The following is a 17804-nucleotide window of genomic DNA, read 5'->3' on the forward strand; positions in this document are numbered from 1 at the left end:
TTTCACAGCTACCTAGTTTCCACTGGTGACCTTTAAAAATGTAAAACAAACATAGTGCCAGATGAATGTTTATGTGATCAACTGGTTTCAAAGCACTGATAGCATTTAGTATTTTCTCTCTGCAACAATTCTGTGCAGTAGGCACAGAGCCCAGACACCAGGCCCATTAGCGACTGCACACTCAGCTTCTAATCCTTGCTCATGAATACATTTTTTTTTTAAAGATATTTGTTTATTTTATTTGTTGGCTGTGGTGAGCCATCATGGCTGCACGCAGGCTTTCTCTGTTGCGGCCAGCATTCTCTAGTTTCAGTACACAGACTGCTCAGTGCGGTGCTTTTTCTTGTTGGAGAGCATGGGCTCAGTGGTTGTGGTGCACAGGCTTGGCTGCTCCACGGCATGTGGGATCTTCCTGGACCAGGGATCAAACCAGTGTCCCTTGCGTTGCAAGGCAGACTCTTAACCACTGGATCACCAGGGAAGCCCAAATACATTTTTTTAAAAGGATTTTCTCTTTCTTCATAAGCCCAACATTTACAAAGATGTCTTTTAAAAGAAACATGTTAAGACTTTATTCAAGATATAGATCAGGCATTATAACAAAACAGAACTTCAACCTTTGGAATACTGTAATTTTACATCCCTTTGATGCACAGTCCAGTATACTATTTGATTACAGATCGTCCTATAGGATTACAGAGATAAACTAAGGGGGAGTGTGCACAGTCACCATCCAGAGCGCCAGCCCTCTGGTGCCTGCCATTCACAAATGAAGCACTTCTTTTACCGTTTCCAGTGCTGTGCAAGATGAACAACTAGGAAGGTACTCAATGGCGGTCGTGGTTGACAAGCACTGTTATCACAGACACACGGACAGTTTACTACAGAGAACACACAGTTCAGAGGCCAGCAAAGTGAGCAAGCTATTCACACAAAGCCAGGAGGGATTATGCCTAACTCTCCAGTTTGTAAGTACAACACCCTCTCTCGTCTCCTCAGAAACAGAACAGGTGCTCAAAAGCAAAGAAAAAGTTACTACGTGAAAGGTACAGACTTTCCATTAGCATTTTGTAAACAGCCCGTGTCTGTAAATCAGCAAATTAAAAACATTCAGCTTTACCGTCTCGACAGAACTCCACACCACTATGTGTACACTTGGAGGCATTCACATTTTTACGTCAGTCCACACAAATATACAGCTTGTTGGATAAGGAAACACGTTTTGCCAGAAATATGACAGCTGCTCTCAGTTGTACAGTGTTTTTAAGAAAGAAACCAACTCCCTAAGCAACACCTGAAGGAAAAATAGTTACATTAAGACAGCAGTTTGGGTACCTTTCTATTTTTTTAAATCTTAAATGAGAAGTAATACAGCTTGTCTGAGAGTAGACTGCTTCAAAGTAATTTTTGGCATTGTTGAGTGCAAACTTGAGAGCCCATACTTGTTAAAACTCTCCACTGTAAAATGGTGAAAATATAGCTTGTTCACGATAGGATTTTAATCTCTGCTGCTAAAGGCATTTATTATTTTGGCCAGGAAAAAAAAGTTGCTAAAAAGCTGCTTAATAAGCTTTTTTTTTTTTTGCATTTGTTTCTGATAATTCTGGGTACTCCCAATAACAGGTAAATACATTTTAAAGCCTATATTTTTCCTCTGTCTGAAACTACTCTGTGAGCTTGAAGAAAACCGGTTTTCTGTCTTCACTAACAGATCTAGCTATTGGTGGGTATGGGGCACAAACATTAAACAGACAGCCTCTGTTTGCCCTCCTGAACCCCACATTTGCTTTTAGGTTTATTTTCCTAAATCCTCTTGTAAATTACCAAGTCACCTTCAGAGGCATAATGAGGAAAAGGGATTTAAATTTGCAATCTGGTAACAACTTCAAGTAAAACCCTTGCCGATGTGGCTAAGATCCAGCCAATATGTCATCAGCAAAGACTGATGTAGGTTTGTGTAGCTCAGTCATGCTACTGTCTCTAACTGGGCCTGTTTATAGCTGACTGACAGTAGGTTCTATGTAGGTGACACTAATTCTCTAGTGTTCAGGGCCTATCTATGAACAAACACAATCCAAGTATAATAAGTAACTGGGTTGTGACCACTGCATGCATCACACTGAAAGGAAACATCAATCCTAAGCACAAGTAGACGAGTCCTACATTTAGGCTCGGCGCTTCCAGTGGGGAGTAGCCGCCACTGACCAAGATGCTATTTCAACCAGATTCTTCTTTTCAGATAAAATTCTCAATTAGGGAGTTGCCTCAGATGGTGCTTTGTTCTCTTCCTAAAGACATGGGCCTGTATGAAATACAAGTGCCCATGAACATGCCACTTCTCTCTTGCTCACACTCCACACAAGCCAGGAAGCAAACAGAGGGCATGAGCCACCGCTGCCCGTGGAGCCGAGCAGCAGGTCACATTAATGAAGATGCAACCTCTATAACCTTCTAGAACCCAGGGTTGGGATCATTACCTAGATGGCTCAGATATACTTCACGGAGCATCTGAAACAAAGCATGGTTCTAGGGTTGGTTTTGTTTGGGTGGATTGGTTCGTTTTTGCCAGTCACAGCGCAGGATACTATAAAGGAGAAATAAACACTCAATGATTCGTCACAACAATCCCAGGAGTTTACATCCAAAGGTGAGCCAACCTGCCTAGGCAATGAGAAGTCCTCACCCTGGAAGGACTCAGAAGCTCCTAATCCTGTGTCTATGGGGAAGACAAGCTTCCTGTGACTTCCCTTATTCTAGGCTGTTCCCCTGACCTCATTATACCCACCTCTGGTACTGAAATATCATATCTCCATTCTAAACTTCTCTGGTATACTGACTGAAGATTACAGACCATCACCCTACAGGAAAAATGGATGTCCTTGAGGTGTGTTTGGAAGCTTCGTAAGCACATCTGAGACACCCTCCAGAATTAAAATAATCTTTTACGCTTCTGTTTTTGCTGTTTGCTTATACATCAGAACCTCTGGCAGCCTTTGCCAAGTCCACGCTATCAAGCCAAAAGCCATAAATATGTACATCATAGTCCGAAGTATTAGTATCAAGAACAAAAAAAAAGTTTTTAAAAAATTGCTTTGTTTGCATATATAGGACTAAAAACAAAGTATGCAACAAATAAGTTACAAATGTACATCTCAGCAGCTCGGTGGGGGGATTCTCTTCTGTTTCTACAACACTGCTGTCTATGCCAATCCAAGGGTGGGAAATGACTAACCTCAGAAGACCTAAGGTCACACCCCCAACACACTACCTTTCCCTTATCCTCTCCCCAACAAAATAAAAGGAAAGGGGGGCTCTTAGAGGGGAGAGAGGAAAGGCCACGTCCGAGGCTGTGCACAGAGCACACCAGCTTGCGGGTTTCTATGTGATTAGTGAATAAATAGCTCTTTAAGGCAGAGAAGAAACATTCTGTGGATCCGGTGCTGTTGGCTCATCTCACTCACGTGGTTTCAGTGGCCGAGGATGAGGTACTTTTCTTCCTGAAGCGAGATCGAAGGATTCTAGGCGGTGCCTGGCAGAGAAAACAGAAACAGGACTGACCCCTCGGTTTGGTATAAACATCAACGCTTTTGAGGACAGTACCTGGATGAGTTTGTGTTGGGACTTCAGCTCTTCCAGTCAAATGTCCATGTGTGTGAGCAGGCTGGTAGGGCTGGAGACCCCCTTGGGGTTTCCACCACAGCAATCAGAGCAGCCTCCCAAGCATCCCCATAGAGCTGAGCCAGTGGAGGAGCCCAGTGCCCCCGTCTTCATGCTCTCCTAAGTCCCTGCACCTCCCAAGTGCACAGTTGCATGGAAGAATGACACAACTTGTTTCTGCCTTGGGAGCGAAATGATCTTAACAAATGACTCAGCAGAGAGAAAGGCCTCCCATCGCTTCCCTGGTCTTTGTTATTTCCTTTGGGAACTGGCCTCGCGTTTCTTGGTACATGCTTAAAATTTCCATCACTGAATTTCCAGTCCTCCTCCCAGATGTGAAATCCTTTCATGCAGAAGCAAACCACACAACACAGGAAACACTGGCTTTATGCATGAGGAGTTCTACCTCATCTCCCCTACCAATGACTATCAAGGGACCCCCTCCTCCCATGGGACACAGATCACAGGGGCCACTACTGTCATGATTAAAGAAAAGGGAAATTCTTTCTCCTGGCATAGCGAACTCAAGGGGGTTCACCACTGGCCCCGACCTACCCTCAACCCCCATCTGTCCACTTCTCTGTACTCAGCTGCATTTTCTACACTATCCTTTCACATCTCCATCCCTTCTGACCAGAGGCCTTTCCTCCCTTCTCTGGTTATTTCCAGTCCTCTTAGGAACAAGCTCCAGAGTCACTCCTGAGCCCCACCGCCATAGCCCGGTCACAGCCAGGATCAACTCCTTGGTTCTCACGCTGTTTAGCAGATGGCACGGGGGAGCGTGCTGCTCTGCGCACAGTCTTCCTCGGCCACACTGTGCCTTCCTGGGGGCAGGAAATGCACCACCCTCTCCCAGCAAGGAGCTCCATGCCCAGCGGGCACACAGAAGGGAGGCAGGAGGGAAACAAGCACCAACAGAAGGCTCTGGCCTTCCATATACTGAGTCCTCCCACCACACCGATATGACGGAAATGTTTACCAGCCACCTCTGGACAGGATGAGAGAAGAATCAGCGACCTGCCTCAGGCAGTTTAACCATAAACAGTAAAGCAACATGGGTGGTTTTATAAAACAAAACCAGGGACTTTCCTGGCAGTCCAGTGGGTAAGACTTCACCTTCCCACGCAGGGAGAATGGGTTTGATCCCTGGTCAGGGAGCTAAGATCCCGCATGCCCCGTGGCTGAAAAACCAAAACATAAAACCATAAAACAGAAGCAATGTGGTAACAAATTGAACAAAGACTTTTAAAATGGTCCACATTTTAAAAAAAAAAGGGGGGGGGGGCACAAACCCTCAAGACCTAGAATGGTTCTAGCACCTTGCATGCCCTCCGAGCTGGGTCCCTCTCCCCATCATGGGGCTGGCCAGGCTGTAAAGGACTCCTCAGACAGAGTCCAAACCTAGAATATCTTCTACCAAAACCTCTCAGTTCAAAAAGACCCCTGCGTGCCCCACTTTGGGAAGGAATCTGATGAACCATGCACTGTGTGGTGGGAACAGCTGTGACCTTGGTGGGCACAGGCCGCCAGGCTGCTGTGTTGGAGAAGGGCAGCTTGTCCACACACTGCCTCACCTGAGTCTCACAAGGGTCTCTGCACTGAGGGCAGGGGGGCTCCCAACTTGCCTCAGTTGGACTCTCAGGTTGCAGCGTTCAGCAGAAGGGGAAGGAGGGGAGACCTGATGAAACAGAGAGGAAGACTCTGGGGTCCCCCAATTTTGCAGGCCCTGCATCCAAGCCCAAGGCTGTGACCCAGAGCAACGACCTGAGGCTCTAGGCTTGGCCCTCCTGCCGCCAAAATTCCATCCACATCTGCACTTGGCCAGAGTACATATATCAAGTGTATTGTTTTGCTCATTTGGCCGTGCCCCTTCAATAACATTTTATGAACATCTACTGTGTTGGCCAACAAGTTTGTCTGGGTGTTTCCAAACCCGAACGAACTTTTTGGCTAACTGAATATTTTGTATCGGCCAGTATGTTGTGACATGGAGATAAAGAGATGAACAAGCTCTATGTATAAAGACATGTCATAAGACATTCTGAATTTTTCTCTCCCTCAAAACACTCATTTGGGTTGCTTTTCACTCACACATCATCTTAAGTTGGTAGCTGGATGTTTTGTTTGTTTTGTTTAATCCCTAGATATGATCTCATTTCTTCTATTCCCAAATAAAAGTGGTAGGGTCTTTTTCACCCCTTGGCAAGTAGCTAGAAGCTATCTAGTGGCTTCTCCTGCCTGTTTGATGGAGGGAGGTCTCCCCTCTTCAGGCACTCAGATGTTGGGTATCCCAAGAGATGCCACTCCCAGGAGCCCCAGATCTCCAGGGCAAAGCCCTCTGTGAAAATACACGCTCCACCCCACAGCCCCCGATACCGTGTACCTCCAGGGGGAACTCCGTCTTTCGAGGTGCTTTAAACTTGTACATGAAGTCCAGCAGGTCTTCCTCTTCCTCATCAGAAAACGCCAATGGGTTTTGGACCTGGTGGGGCCCCCAGGCCTTCACACCACCCTCATTCACATCGCCCTCAACCACTGAATGGCCATTTACAATCTACGCAGGGGAGACAAAGTACAGCAAGGTGGGATCAGTGTAGAAAGGAGCGAAGAAGGGCAGGCCAAGGTTAGGCACACAGCACGGCAAGCCAGGCCAGTTAGGAGAACTGAGGCCCCGACAGCTTCCTGGAACGTTGCAGGGGATCCAGGACCACTGCAACCATGAGGCGCTATGCACAGGAACAAGCGCAGGCTTCAGAATCTACTGACAAGCTATCGGGGGAGGTGGGGGTCCAGCTGGGGGTACCTCTGTCTAAACAGATGGGTCACATCCTACAGCTTAGGGCTGTGGGGCCACACCAGAAGAACACCAGGGGGAAAGAATATCCTCTGGAAAGGATGGTGGCAGTCACTTCCGGAGGGGAATAACACAGTTTTCTGCATGATACATGCAAGCTGATGGTGCCTTGATTATACTTGCACATACAACTCCGAGCTGTCCTTAAGAGAGAGGATGTAAAATGCCAGGAAGCCTTCAGAAAGAACCTTAAGCAATGCAGATTTTTCATTTCAAAAGCCAAGTGCTAGAGAAGCAAAGGAGACTGGTGGAAGGAGAATCTAGCCGCACTCTTCCCCTCAGAAGCAGCAGCGAGATTCCTGTTTTGGTCTGCCGTGACTAATCCATGTGGAAAGCTCCAGAAGTTATTTGTGTCACTGTTGTTGTTGTTGTTCACTCAGCATGTCAGACTCTTGGCGACCCCATGGACGGCAGCACGCCAGGCTTTCCTGTCCTTCACCGTCCCCTGGAGTTTGCTCAAACTCACATCCATTGAGTCGGTGATGCCATCCAACCATCTCATCTTCTGTCACTGCCTTCTCCTCCCACCTTCAATCTTTCCCGGCATCAGGGTCTTTTCCAATGAATTGGCTCTTCGAATCGGGTGGCCAGAATATTGGAGCTTCAGCTTCACGTCACTGAGTCTACAACATCGAATGTGAAATCTATGTCATGTCATCTAGCCACGTGATCCTATCTCAGTCGAGATATAAAATACTTCCTGTCCCAGTCTGTCTGACACTCAGAGACATATCTTTCTAGGCTTCGTATATTGTTTTTACCTAGAACCACAGAAGGCAGAGCCAGGGAGCCCTCTGATCACCTGATCTGACCACCCGAGGCCTGCAGACAGAAACCAGAGCTGTTCTGGGACACGCTGCTACTTCTCCTAAAAACATGTTCAGCCACCAAATGTGTTCTCCCCATCAAAGGGGGTATGACAGCATCCAGTGTGGACTTCATAGAACTAACAGTGGGAGCCTAGTCTTGAGCCGCTTTCCCAGTCATTGCTGCTATACTCCCAATAAACAGCAGGGGGCAGCATGAGAGCACAGCTGTCGTAACCACAAATTTCAAAGCTGAATTGTAGACTGAGAGCGACCAGCTGCGACAGGATAGAGCCAAGCCTGAGATTGTTAACTCCCCTTTGCATTTTTTTTGCTCCTGTGCATTCCCCAACCTGTTTCCTCTGGGTTTAGGCTCTCTCTGGTCCCTTCCCCTGCCCAAGTCAGCTGCATCGTTAAGATGGATGAACGTGAAAACTGGTCAGTCTGGCCCTCCTTAAATGCTCTGGTCTTCCCCAGCCTGTCAACTCACCCAAAAGGTCTTGGAATGTGTACCACATGGCTTGTGCCTCGAGCCCTAGTTCTCCTGTCCATCAGTTTCTGCCTCAGCTTCAAAGAAAGTGTCCTGAGCTACGGCTGATCCTCCTTGGTCCCTCTGAGCAGCTGACCCAGGACTGCGCCCACAGTGGCCACCCATCCACTAAAGGAGGTGGAGTCCTGACATCATCTCAGAGGGCTCGCCTCTTGTCCCAAACAGAACTCAGCACTCATCACAAGGACATTCCTCTGAACACCTAACAGGAGAACAAAGAGGCAGGCCTGCCTAGGACTGAAAGACCAGGGCAGAAGCAGCCTGCCTAGGTCTGCCCCAGCACAAAATCTCCCATCTTGAAAGCAGACTAGGGTTTGAGTCTGTGCTTCTGCACTTGAGGCTCCCTCTACATTCAGGCCCACAGCATTCCCTCTACATATCACTCTGGGGTTCAGAAGGCAGCCCAGAGTCACCAAAAGATCCTCAGGCATGGAACTGTTCAACCTGCTCACCCATTCTGGACTCACTGGGACTGAGCACTGAACTCACACACTGTCAGAATAACAATAATAACAACAAGTGCAATCTCAAGAATGAAGCAAAAATGCTTTGAGTTAGTTCTCCACTGCATCCTTGAGCATGGGCTAAATGGTAGAAAAGAAGGGCCACTAGGAGTGATGGACCAAGGGAAGTCCAGAGATCCAGGCAGGAATGGAAAACAAGGTTTCAACTCAGCAGAGGTGGGGAGTGAAGGAACCACCTTCAGTGTGGGCAGCTCGGGGACCAGAAGTATCTTCTAATAGAAGACACAGAGAGAACCTGTTGAAAAGAGGAGAATCCTATTGGTCACTGTGTTCGTGGAGAATTTTTGCCAAGAATGTTGTTTGTAATATTCTGCTTGACTCTCAGGACCCAGGAGACGAAACACTGTAGACAAGCTGAGTCTCTGAGCCTCCAGATGTCTACTGTGTTGTGACAATGAATCTCTTATTTATTTTTGGCTGCGCTGGATCTTCGTTGCTGCACACAGGCTGCACATGGCTTTCTCTAGTTGCAGGGCACGGGCTTCTCATTTTGGTGGTCTCTCTTGTTGCAGAGCATGGGCTCTTGGGCATGCGGGCTTCAATAGTTGCAACACATGGGCTTGGTAGTTGCGGCTTCCAGACTCTAGAGCACAGACTCAGTAGTTGTGACATACAAGCTTACTGTCCCATGACATGTGGGATCTACCCAGACCAGGGAGCAAACCCGTGTCCTCTGCATTAGCAGGCGTATCCTTAACCGCTGGACCACCAGGGAAGTTGGACAATGAACTGCTTAACTGCATCTCCCCCTTTGTGCTGGCTGCGAGGAAGCCCAGCATCTCAGACTGCCTATGACTTTGTGACAAGCACCTATATTTTTCTTCTCGTTCTGACTCCATCTTACCTGCCTCCTCCCTTCCCCTCCAAGCTTCATTTTCTTATTTGGTTTGATCTATCATCTGTATTTCCACAAGCAGACTTAAATCCTTTAGGGAACAGGGAGGAGTATCAGTGAAGAAATAAACCCCACAGAACATGGTCCCATCTTTATGGGCACCCAGGTGAAAATAGTGGCTGAGCAGAAATGTGGTGCCTGACCTCCTCAGCGCTCCTTTTCCCGTACATCCAAATAGAATTTGTGATCCCACAGGTCCTCACCCAAAAGGGTGCTACTGTCCACGTCCTAATACTCTGATGGCTCCTGAAGACAACTTGTGTGAGGGGAGCGTCTCATGCAAGGTCATGGCCACAGCCACCTGCAAACCTCAGGGGATGGCAGCCAAGCCCTCAAGCCCACAGAGCTGACCACAGTGGCCAGGGCTGGGTGGTCTCCAGGAAAAGATACGGGTCACTCTTATTTTCCTCAGTGGGGGAATGAGTGTGTGGTCTTGGCTTACTTTCTGTGTTAGCAAACGTGCGTAGAGCAGGCTGGAAAGCGGCTGCACCTCTTCTCTCTGTGGGGAGTGCAAGGAGGGAAAAACTCCCAGCCCTTCAGGCTAAGCTGATCCATCTGCAGGAGCCCCAGGCCTCCCCACACCCCTCCCCCAGTGCAGCAAACACCCCGGGTTAGTGAACACTTCCACACAGCACACATTAGTGGGAGCCATTAATCAAAGTCAGCAAACACGTTTGAGGAGAGCACGCCCATCTGGACCACTTACATCCGAGTCCCCAACAGCCACCGAAGAGAAAGGAAAGAATATCCTGTTAAAGAAGGACCTTTGGGGAATGAAACTCACACACATGTGCGAGTGTTCGTGCACACGCACACATACACACATACTCACTCACTGCCCACGCTCCAAACCTCTGACAGCTCCTGCTACTGAGGAAAGAAACTACCCCAGGGCCCCACTCATGAAAAGATGCAATTCTCTCTCTCTTTTAATAGGATAAAAAGGGATGATTCTGCTTTTTAAAATAGGTCCCATCTACTTGATTTAAAAAGTTGGAGGGGGGGAACCCACGTCTATGACTCATTTCGAGCAGTGACAGAATTCAGTCTTCAGTTCTATATAACATCAAGGTAGGCAGAGAGAAAAGTGGGGATAAAGGGCAGTAGGGGTGGGAGACAGAGATAATAATAGAAGCACAGAAAAAGAGAGACAGATGTGCAGGAAACAACAGGAAATGGCTGACAGGCAGGAATGGAGCAGAAAGTTCTCTTGGGACCTGAGAGGCATGGATGGAAATCATCTCATCATTTCAGGGGACCAGGAGGGCCCCTCTGGCCAGAGCATCTGTGATCTGCAGCATCAGTGCCCCAGCCCCAGGTGTGAGACACACCTCCCCCTACACCATCTGCTGATGCTTCACAGCCAGCACCCTTCACGGGTCAAGCTGGAAGGGTCCCCGTAGCCTCGAGTTTAGTCCCTCACCCCATTTTACAGAGGAGGCGACTGAGGCCTGGAGAGTTGAGGAGCTTTCCCACCATCACAGAGGGAAACGGTGCAGATGACTCACTAGCTGTTTCCTTGCAAGCAGACCTCAGGGAGATGGGGTAGAACTCCAGGGCCCTGGATGTTCAGAAGGCTGAGAAAGGCAGGGCTGGGGCAGAGGCTCCTAGATCATGACTCTGAGCAGGTCCACCCCAGCCTGAGGCCTCCACTGAGCCCCACCTGCAGCCCCATCCCCAACAATCCCCATCCCCACAGCTCCGTGGAAGGCCAGACTCTACTCAGTGCTCACCACCAGCTATAATTCTATTTTAACTTCTAACGTCCTAGAAAGGCAGGCTTTGATGATGAAATCACCAGGTGTCGTGGGGGTGGCGGGGGAGGGGGACTTCCCAGAGGGCAGCATGGAGCAGGCCCACCGGGCAAGAGTAGAGCAGAAGGCTTCTCTCTTCTCCCAGGTCCCAAGATGACAGGATCCCATAGGGAAAGGGTTTCTGAGTGGCTTAAGGTATTTACAAACTCCAAATTGTAGGGTGATTAGGTCGAAATAAACATAACTGCCTGAGGTCACTGGGATGGTTGTTTTCCACGAACTAGTGTGTGCAGCGGGCTTCCCAGGTGGCGCCAGCGGTAAAGAACCCACTAGCCAATGCAGGAGACGTAAGAGATGCGGGTTTGATCCCTGGGTTGGAAAGATCTCCTGGGAAAGGGCATGGCAACTCACTCCAGTATTCTTGCCTGGGAAATGTAATGGACAGAGGAGCCAATGGGCTATGGTCCGTAGGATCACAAAAAGTTGGACACGACTGAAATGACTTAGCAGCAGCAGCGTCCAGCAGACCCGAGTATTATGTGCTAGTGCTGGACACAGCTGTGTGCAGCCCCTGGGTTTCTTTCATCCTTGTTGAGCATATGTACAGTCCTCTGTTCCTGCAGGATGATGGTCCCCACAGCCTCCTGCTAGGAATCTTTAGACCACCCATTCTCATTAGGCTCATGGCCTCTGAAACCCCCAGGTCTTCTACAGACCTTTAAAAATCCAAGAGCTGAAATGTCTAAGGCAGGGGTCCCTAACCCCTGGGATCTAATGCCTGATGATCTGAGGGGAAACTGATGTAATAATAATAGAAATACAGTGCGCAATAAACGTAACGTGCTTGAATCGTCTTGAAGGCATCCGCCCACAACCCCAGTCCATGGAAAAACTGTCTTCCACGAAACCAGGCCCTGGTGCCAGAAAGGTCGGGGACCACTGCTCTAAGGGACTCCCCTGGCAGTCCAGCGGTTAAGGCTCTGCATTTCCACTGCAGGGGGCACGGATTCAATCCCTGGTCAGGGAACTAAAATCCCCCATGCCATGTGGTGTGGCCAAAAAAAGAAGGAAAAAAGTCTTAAAACTGAGGAAATAAAGGGAAAAGAGGATTCTTCTTAGAACACAGCTCCATGTCTTCCTGCTCTCCACTTCTGTGGGAAGCATGAACCGCGTCTCGGTGGCGACAGGGCTGGGGGCACAGGCAACCATGGCACTAGGCTTGTCTCCCTCCTCCCCCACCCCCACACCAGCCAGCAGGCCAGGGCTGGCCCCTCTTGCCTTCTGAGCCAAAGGAAACTCCTTCAAGGGGTTGTAAGGGGCCTTGCGTTAGCCCGGCACCATCTCTGGTCCCTCACATGTTAAGATCAAGGAAAGAGCAGGAGCAGGTCAGAAGAAAGCAACACAGCCCAGACATCACCCTCACCCAGGGAGCATGGCAGCAGAGGCCCTGCCCAGGCCTGGGAGAGCCCAGTCCCATCTCCCTGAGGCCTTCTGGCCATCACGGCCAGCATCATCACCATCATCATTCTTCAAAAAGCCCTTTCACAGGTATTGTCATAGCAGCACAGTGAGGTGGGGAAGCGGGAAGCTTTACCTCTACTGGAAGGAAACCCAGGCTTTTGGGGGTTAGGTCATTTGCACATAGTCATACAGCTGGTGAGCGGCAAAGCAGGACCAGGGCTCCCTTGGCTGCACAAGGACTGAAACCCCCAGAACTGCAGGGCTCGTCACTTCCAGGGACCTGGGTAAGCGCCTGCACTCCTATCACCAAGAGCACAGGGAACTAGGACTCTGTGATGGTTTTAAAGTCTCTCCATATTCCTTGTTACTCCTCCCTCCAAGAGGTGGAGATGAATTCCCCTCCTCTTGAGGATGGGCTGGACTTAATGACTCACTTCCAACAAACAGAACAAGGCAGAAGTGATGGTTTTGTGCTTTCCAAGACCAGGTCCTAAAAGGTGCTGTGGCTTCCCACCTGGCCTCTCGCCTATATCACTCACCCTGGGTGAAGCCAGCTACCATGTGGTAAGGATGCTCAAGCAGCCCCCAGAGAGGCATGTGGAACGGAGCTGAGGCCTCCAGCCAAGAGCCACAAGATGGCCATGTTCAGTCAAGCCTTCAGACAGTTGCGGCCCTGACTGACACCCAGACCATAACTCTTGAGAGTCCCTGAGCCAGAGACACCCAATTAAGCTGCTCCCAAACTCTAACCTGAATTCGCTGTAAGATAATACATGCTTGCTATTTTAAGGAGTTAACCTCCTCACCCCACCCCACCCCCTGACCCTGCAGCTGAAAGGGAGCCCCAAGGTCAGACACCAGCTTATGGTTAGAGCCTCCTTCCAAGGCAGGTCTCGCACGCTGCAGGGAGGCTGGCTGTGTACTCACCTTTCCGGGTCCTGCAGGTGGAGCAGCAGGTACACACTGCGGGGACGGGGGCATCATCAGTGATACCCCTCACCTGGACAGGGACCAGCCCCAGGCCAACAGGGAGGCCCAGGGAGGTGTGGGCATCCCCATATGTTCACTATGGGGGTCCCAGGAATGTGGGTCTCTGTAGAGACACCAAGGTGGGCGAGGGGATCACTCTAGATTCCGCTTCCTCACAGGTGCTAGAAAATGCCCTTGTCTGGTGCACAGAGGCCAGTCCTTGTGACCTGCAGCCCAAGGGAAGGGAGGGGATGAAGTCCAAGTCTCTTCTGAGAAATAACTCCAACTGCCCCTTCTCTCTCTCTCTCCCACTTCATCATGGCCTGCAGAAAACCTGCTCACACTGACCTCCGAATCCCCAAAGGGCTCTGTGTCTGGCCATTTGGCCCCAGTGGCGAACTGGCTGCTACCTTACACACTCCACTGGTCTTGGTGTATATCTGGGCCTTGGTATACAGTGTGTATGTGTGTGTATGCACGCTCAGCTATGTCTGATTCTTTGTGACCCCATTGACTGCAGCCAGCCAGCTTCCTCTGTCTATGGGATTCTCCAGGCAAGGATACTGGGGCGGGTTGCCATTTCCTTCTCCAGGGGAATTTCCTAACCTAGGGATCAAACCCACATCTCCTGCATTGGCAGGGAGATTCTTTACTATTGAGCCACCTGGGAAGCCCTTGGTATACAGTAGGTGCTCACTAAATACAGGCTGTCTTCAAGTTCATGGAGGGCAAAGATCATTCTTTCAATTCCCTTTGTACCCTTCCCTGGGTTCAATGCCAGACTTGCAATAAATGATGTCTGACAAAATACCTCCCAGGCCATTTATTCTGCAGGGTGGGCCACAGAAATTGCATGGTGTTATTTTATACCAATGGGCATGCATATTTTTATTTTACATAAATTATTACATAATCTCTTATTCCATTTTGTACATTGTTCACTAGGCCTCATGTTTTCAAACTATACCTAAATGTGCATTGAAACTGTTGCTTCCAACAGCTGCACACAACTCCCTGGGGTGTGCAGCCACCACCTCCTACCCAGCCTGTCTTCAACAGTGGCCTGCCGTCCAGGACTGGCAAATTATTAACACCTCAACTGCTCTCCTCACAACCCCAAGATGGAGGCCAGATAGGGATTCTGGTATCTCACCTTCAAAGGCAAAGGCTGAAGCGAACTGGGTTCCTTTCCTGGTCCAAGGACAAATCCTCTGATAGTGACCGCCCAGGGAATCACTCTCAGGAAGGTTCTGAGATTGAACATAGGCTCGGTGGGGACAAGAGTGGTGACTGCTTGGTGACGTCGGCCTCACTGCGTTGCCATCTCTGCCCAGGCCCAGGGTCACTCAGTCAGGACAGAAGCCCAGACTTGGGGCCATTTCCCAGACCAAACCACTCGTGGTGTCTGAGGCCAGGGCCAGGAAGGGCACACCAGCTGGGCCTCCTTTGACGGACTTCCTCCTAGGCACCCTGACCCTCCCCTCCGGGGTTATGACAACTCCAGAGCCTGTGACCTGGGTGCTTCTGCCCTCGACCCAGGCCCTGGGCCATCTTTAACCTGCCTTTCTTTCTGAGCTGCCTTTTATTTTAGGCCCAGAGCAGCTAGGGTGAAGGCAAATCCATGGTCCCTGTCCTTCCTGCTAGGTCAGCACCCCACTTTCTGGCCCCGAAATCACAGGTGCCATGGCCAAGGGTGGGCAGTGAGGAGAGTGCATTTTGTTGCAGTACAGTAGGCTCTCTGGTTCTCCGTGAACTCCACTTGCTCAGTCTGCAGACCTGCAACCAGAGTGCTCTCCTGCTTTCTGGGGCATCACAGAGCATGGAGCGGGGCAGGGCCAGGAAGACAAATCAGCCCAAGTCCGTTTCCATCAAGTGCTGGCCTGGGAAAATGTTCAAAGCCCAGGGGATGCCCCCATAGCCTTCTCTTTTATAACTGAAGTACAGCTGACTTACAATATTTAGTTTCAGGTGTACAACATAGTGTATAGATCATACTCCATATAAAGATGTTATAAGTAACATTGGTAAGACTACCTTGGTGGTCTAGTGGATAAGACTCTGTGTGTCCCCTGCACGGGACACATTTGCAGTTCTGGTCAGGGAACTAAGATCTCACACGCCACGTAGGGTGACCAAAAAGGAAAAGAAAAATCTCACATAAAACTGGCTATATTCCTGCATCCTTGTCACCTATGTTATGTTCAGCGGTTTGTAGCTCTTAATTCTCCTCACCCATTTTACCCTCCCCCAACCTTCTCCTCTCTGGCCACCACCAGTCTGTTCTCAGTATCTATGAGTCTGTTTTTATTTCGTTATATTCGTTTGTTTCATTTTTTAGATTCCACATATAAGTAAATATACACAGTGTTTGTCTTTCTCTGACTTATTTCAATAAGCGTAATACCCTCCATCCGTATTGCTGCAAATGGCAAAATTTCATTCCTTTTTATGACTGAGCAATATCCATCTCCTTTTAGATCCTACCAGACCTCTCTTTTTCCCAGTTTTGAAACTGCTGCAAATACTCTGCCAAAGGGAGGAGTAGGCAGGAGGCCTGGACTCTGGTCCTGTGTGGCCCTGGCACAGTATGTGCCCTCTCTGAGCCCACTTCCTCTGTTCAGTTTGCCTCTATAATGACAACATAGAAAGGGACTGCAGGCCACCCAGACTCACTTCCCGGCCAAAGCAGGAACTTTGTACGTGACTAACTCTGGTTTGGGCCCTTCCAATGTCAGGGATCTCACTACTTCACAAGGCAGCCCATTTCCATTTTAGACACTTTAATATTAAAGTGCTTTTCTAGGTAAGTTAGACAGCAACAAGAACAGTAATAGCAGCTACTACTTAGAGTGCCAGGCATGACCCTAAGCACCTTCATGTGGCTAATTTCATTTGAATCCTCATGACAACTCTGCACATGGGGCTAGTCATTCTGTGCGTTCAGATAAGGACTCTGTGGTGCAGAGAGGATAAAGCGCTTGCCCTGGCCACACAGCTGGTAAGCAGCTGCCCCCTCGGAACTCTACCCTGTTGGTTTTAGCTCTGTCCGCTGAGCCTCACAGAATCGGGACCCTTTATCAAATCAAAGCGACAGCTTTCATTTGAGGCTCAGTAGCTCAGAAACTGATCAAGGGTGGAGGTTCACACGCCTAGGAGCCCGGGAGGTCAGAGGCCAAAGATGCTCAAGGAAACCTGATGGCCAGTGGGTGAGTGAATAGAAGGCACTGACCCAGGAGTCGGGGCCATAGGAGAATGCCACCAGAAGGCACAAACCTGATGACAGCTACCTTCCCTGGGCCTTTGTCTCTTCGTTGGCAAAATCAGAGGGTGAGATTGAGTGATCCCCAAGCTCCCTTCCTGCCTGGCCTTTAGGGATTCCACACTAAGTTCTCCTGGCTCAGGGACAGGGTTCCCCTACCCGAGGTGGATCTCACCCCCATGGCCAAGCCTCCATCTCCCCAACCCTAGTAGGGCTAAAACATCTCTCTTCCAACAGAAAAGCCACAATCTTCAATCCTAGGTAGAGGGGACATTCCCGAGAGGGGAGGAAACTGGTGGATGCCAGGCCTGGCTCTGAGCTGGTCTCCTTTTCCCGGCGGGGAGTGCACGCTGTCATTCCCAGGGCAACCATGAAGCTCCTTTCCCATCCATGTCTTAGACCCTCAAGTTGGGTGGACCTGGAAGGACCCTGTTCTCAGGACTCTAAGATGCCCCCTGCAGGCTGCATCTTACAGCACATGACCCAGGTCTAGGTGACCTGGACATCCCTCTTTATACATTTAAGGGCAGGCGAGCCACCTGGCACACGTCACAGCCAGAAATTGCTACAGTGGCCCTATATCCACCCCCAGGCTCAATGTCCCATCAAGTGAGAGGGCCGGGGGAGATTCAGAACCATGCCCTGCAGCCCACCCCCTCCCCATCTACCCTCTGCTAGCAGCAGTAGTGCTCAGCCCTGTAACCTCCCCTAGGAACAGTCTGGGGAACCAGAAGTGCTGGCCAGCTCCCTACCCCTCCAGTCCCCGACCCCAGCCTCCACAAACCAGAAACCCATTGATGGATCAGAAGTCGGTGGGTCCCAAATGTGGCTGCACCTTGACAGCACCATGTATCAGGGTCTCATCCTCAACATACTGAATCCCCTGGGGGTGGGCCCAGGACTCTACACATTTAATAATAAGGTCCCATGTCAATTCTGGCACAGGGACCCCTCTCAACCAGGGCAGACACAGAGGCAGAGGTGTGGTTTCATACAACCCTGGCCTCCACAGGAATTAGATCTCAGGGCTAGTGTGGCCTTGGCACGTGGTAGCCCAGGGTGAGGTTTATGGGGC

At 49.7% G+C, this 17804-nt stretch overlaps 1 protein-coding gene across 8 annotated transcripts in view; it reads right to left on the reverse strand.

Moving 5' to 3' along the window:
- Positions 1-545: 545 nt before the first annotated feature.
- The window catches only part of REEP1 (receptor accessory protein 1), a 137870-nt gene continuing 120611 nt past the window's right edge, over positions 546-17804 (reverse strand). For 4 of the 8 annotated variants that reach the window (XM_010862218.1, XM_010862217.1, XM_010862214.1 and 1 more), the window contains 4 exons: positions 13429-13464; positions 6041-6192; positions 5232-5335; positions 546-3529 (listed from right to left, as the gene is read on the reverse strand). In XM_010862218.1, the coding sequence (XP_010860520.1) occupies positions 3454-3529; positions 5232-5335; positions 6041-6192; positions 13429-13464 (368 nt within the window). In that variant the 3' untranslated portion in view covers positions 546-3453. Of the gene's footprint in view, positions 3530-5231; positions 5336-6040; positions 6193-9384; positions 9988-13428; positions 13465-17804 lie in introns of those variants that run through there. The other 4 variants (XM_010862221.1, XM_010862220.1, XM_010862215.1 and 1 more) reach the window with 3 other exon arrangements.

The sequence above is a fragment of the Bison bison genome, unplaced genomic scaffold, assembly GCF_000754665.1.
Source record: "Bison bison bison isolate TAMUID 2011002044 unplaced genomic scaffold, Bison_UMD1.0 scf7180017864480, whole genome shotgun sequence".
Taxonomy (NCBI): Eukaryota; Metazoa; Chordata; class Mammalia; order Artiodactyla; family Bovidae; genus Bison; species Bison bison.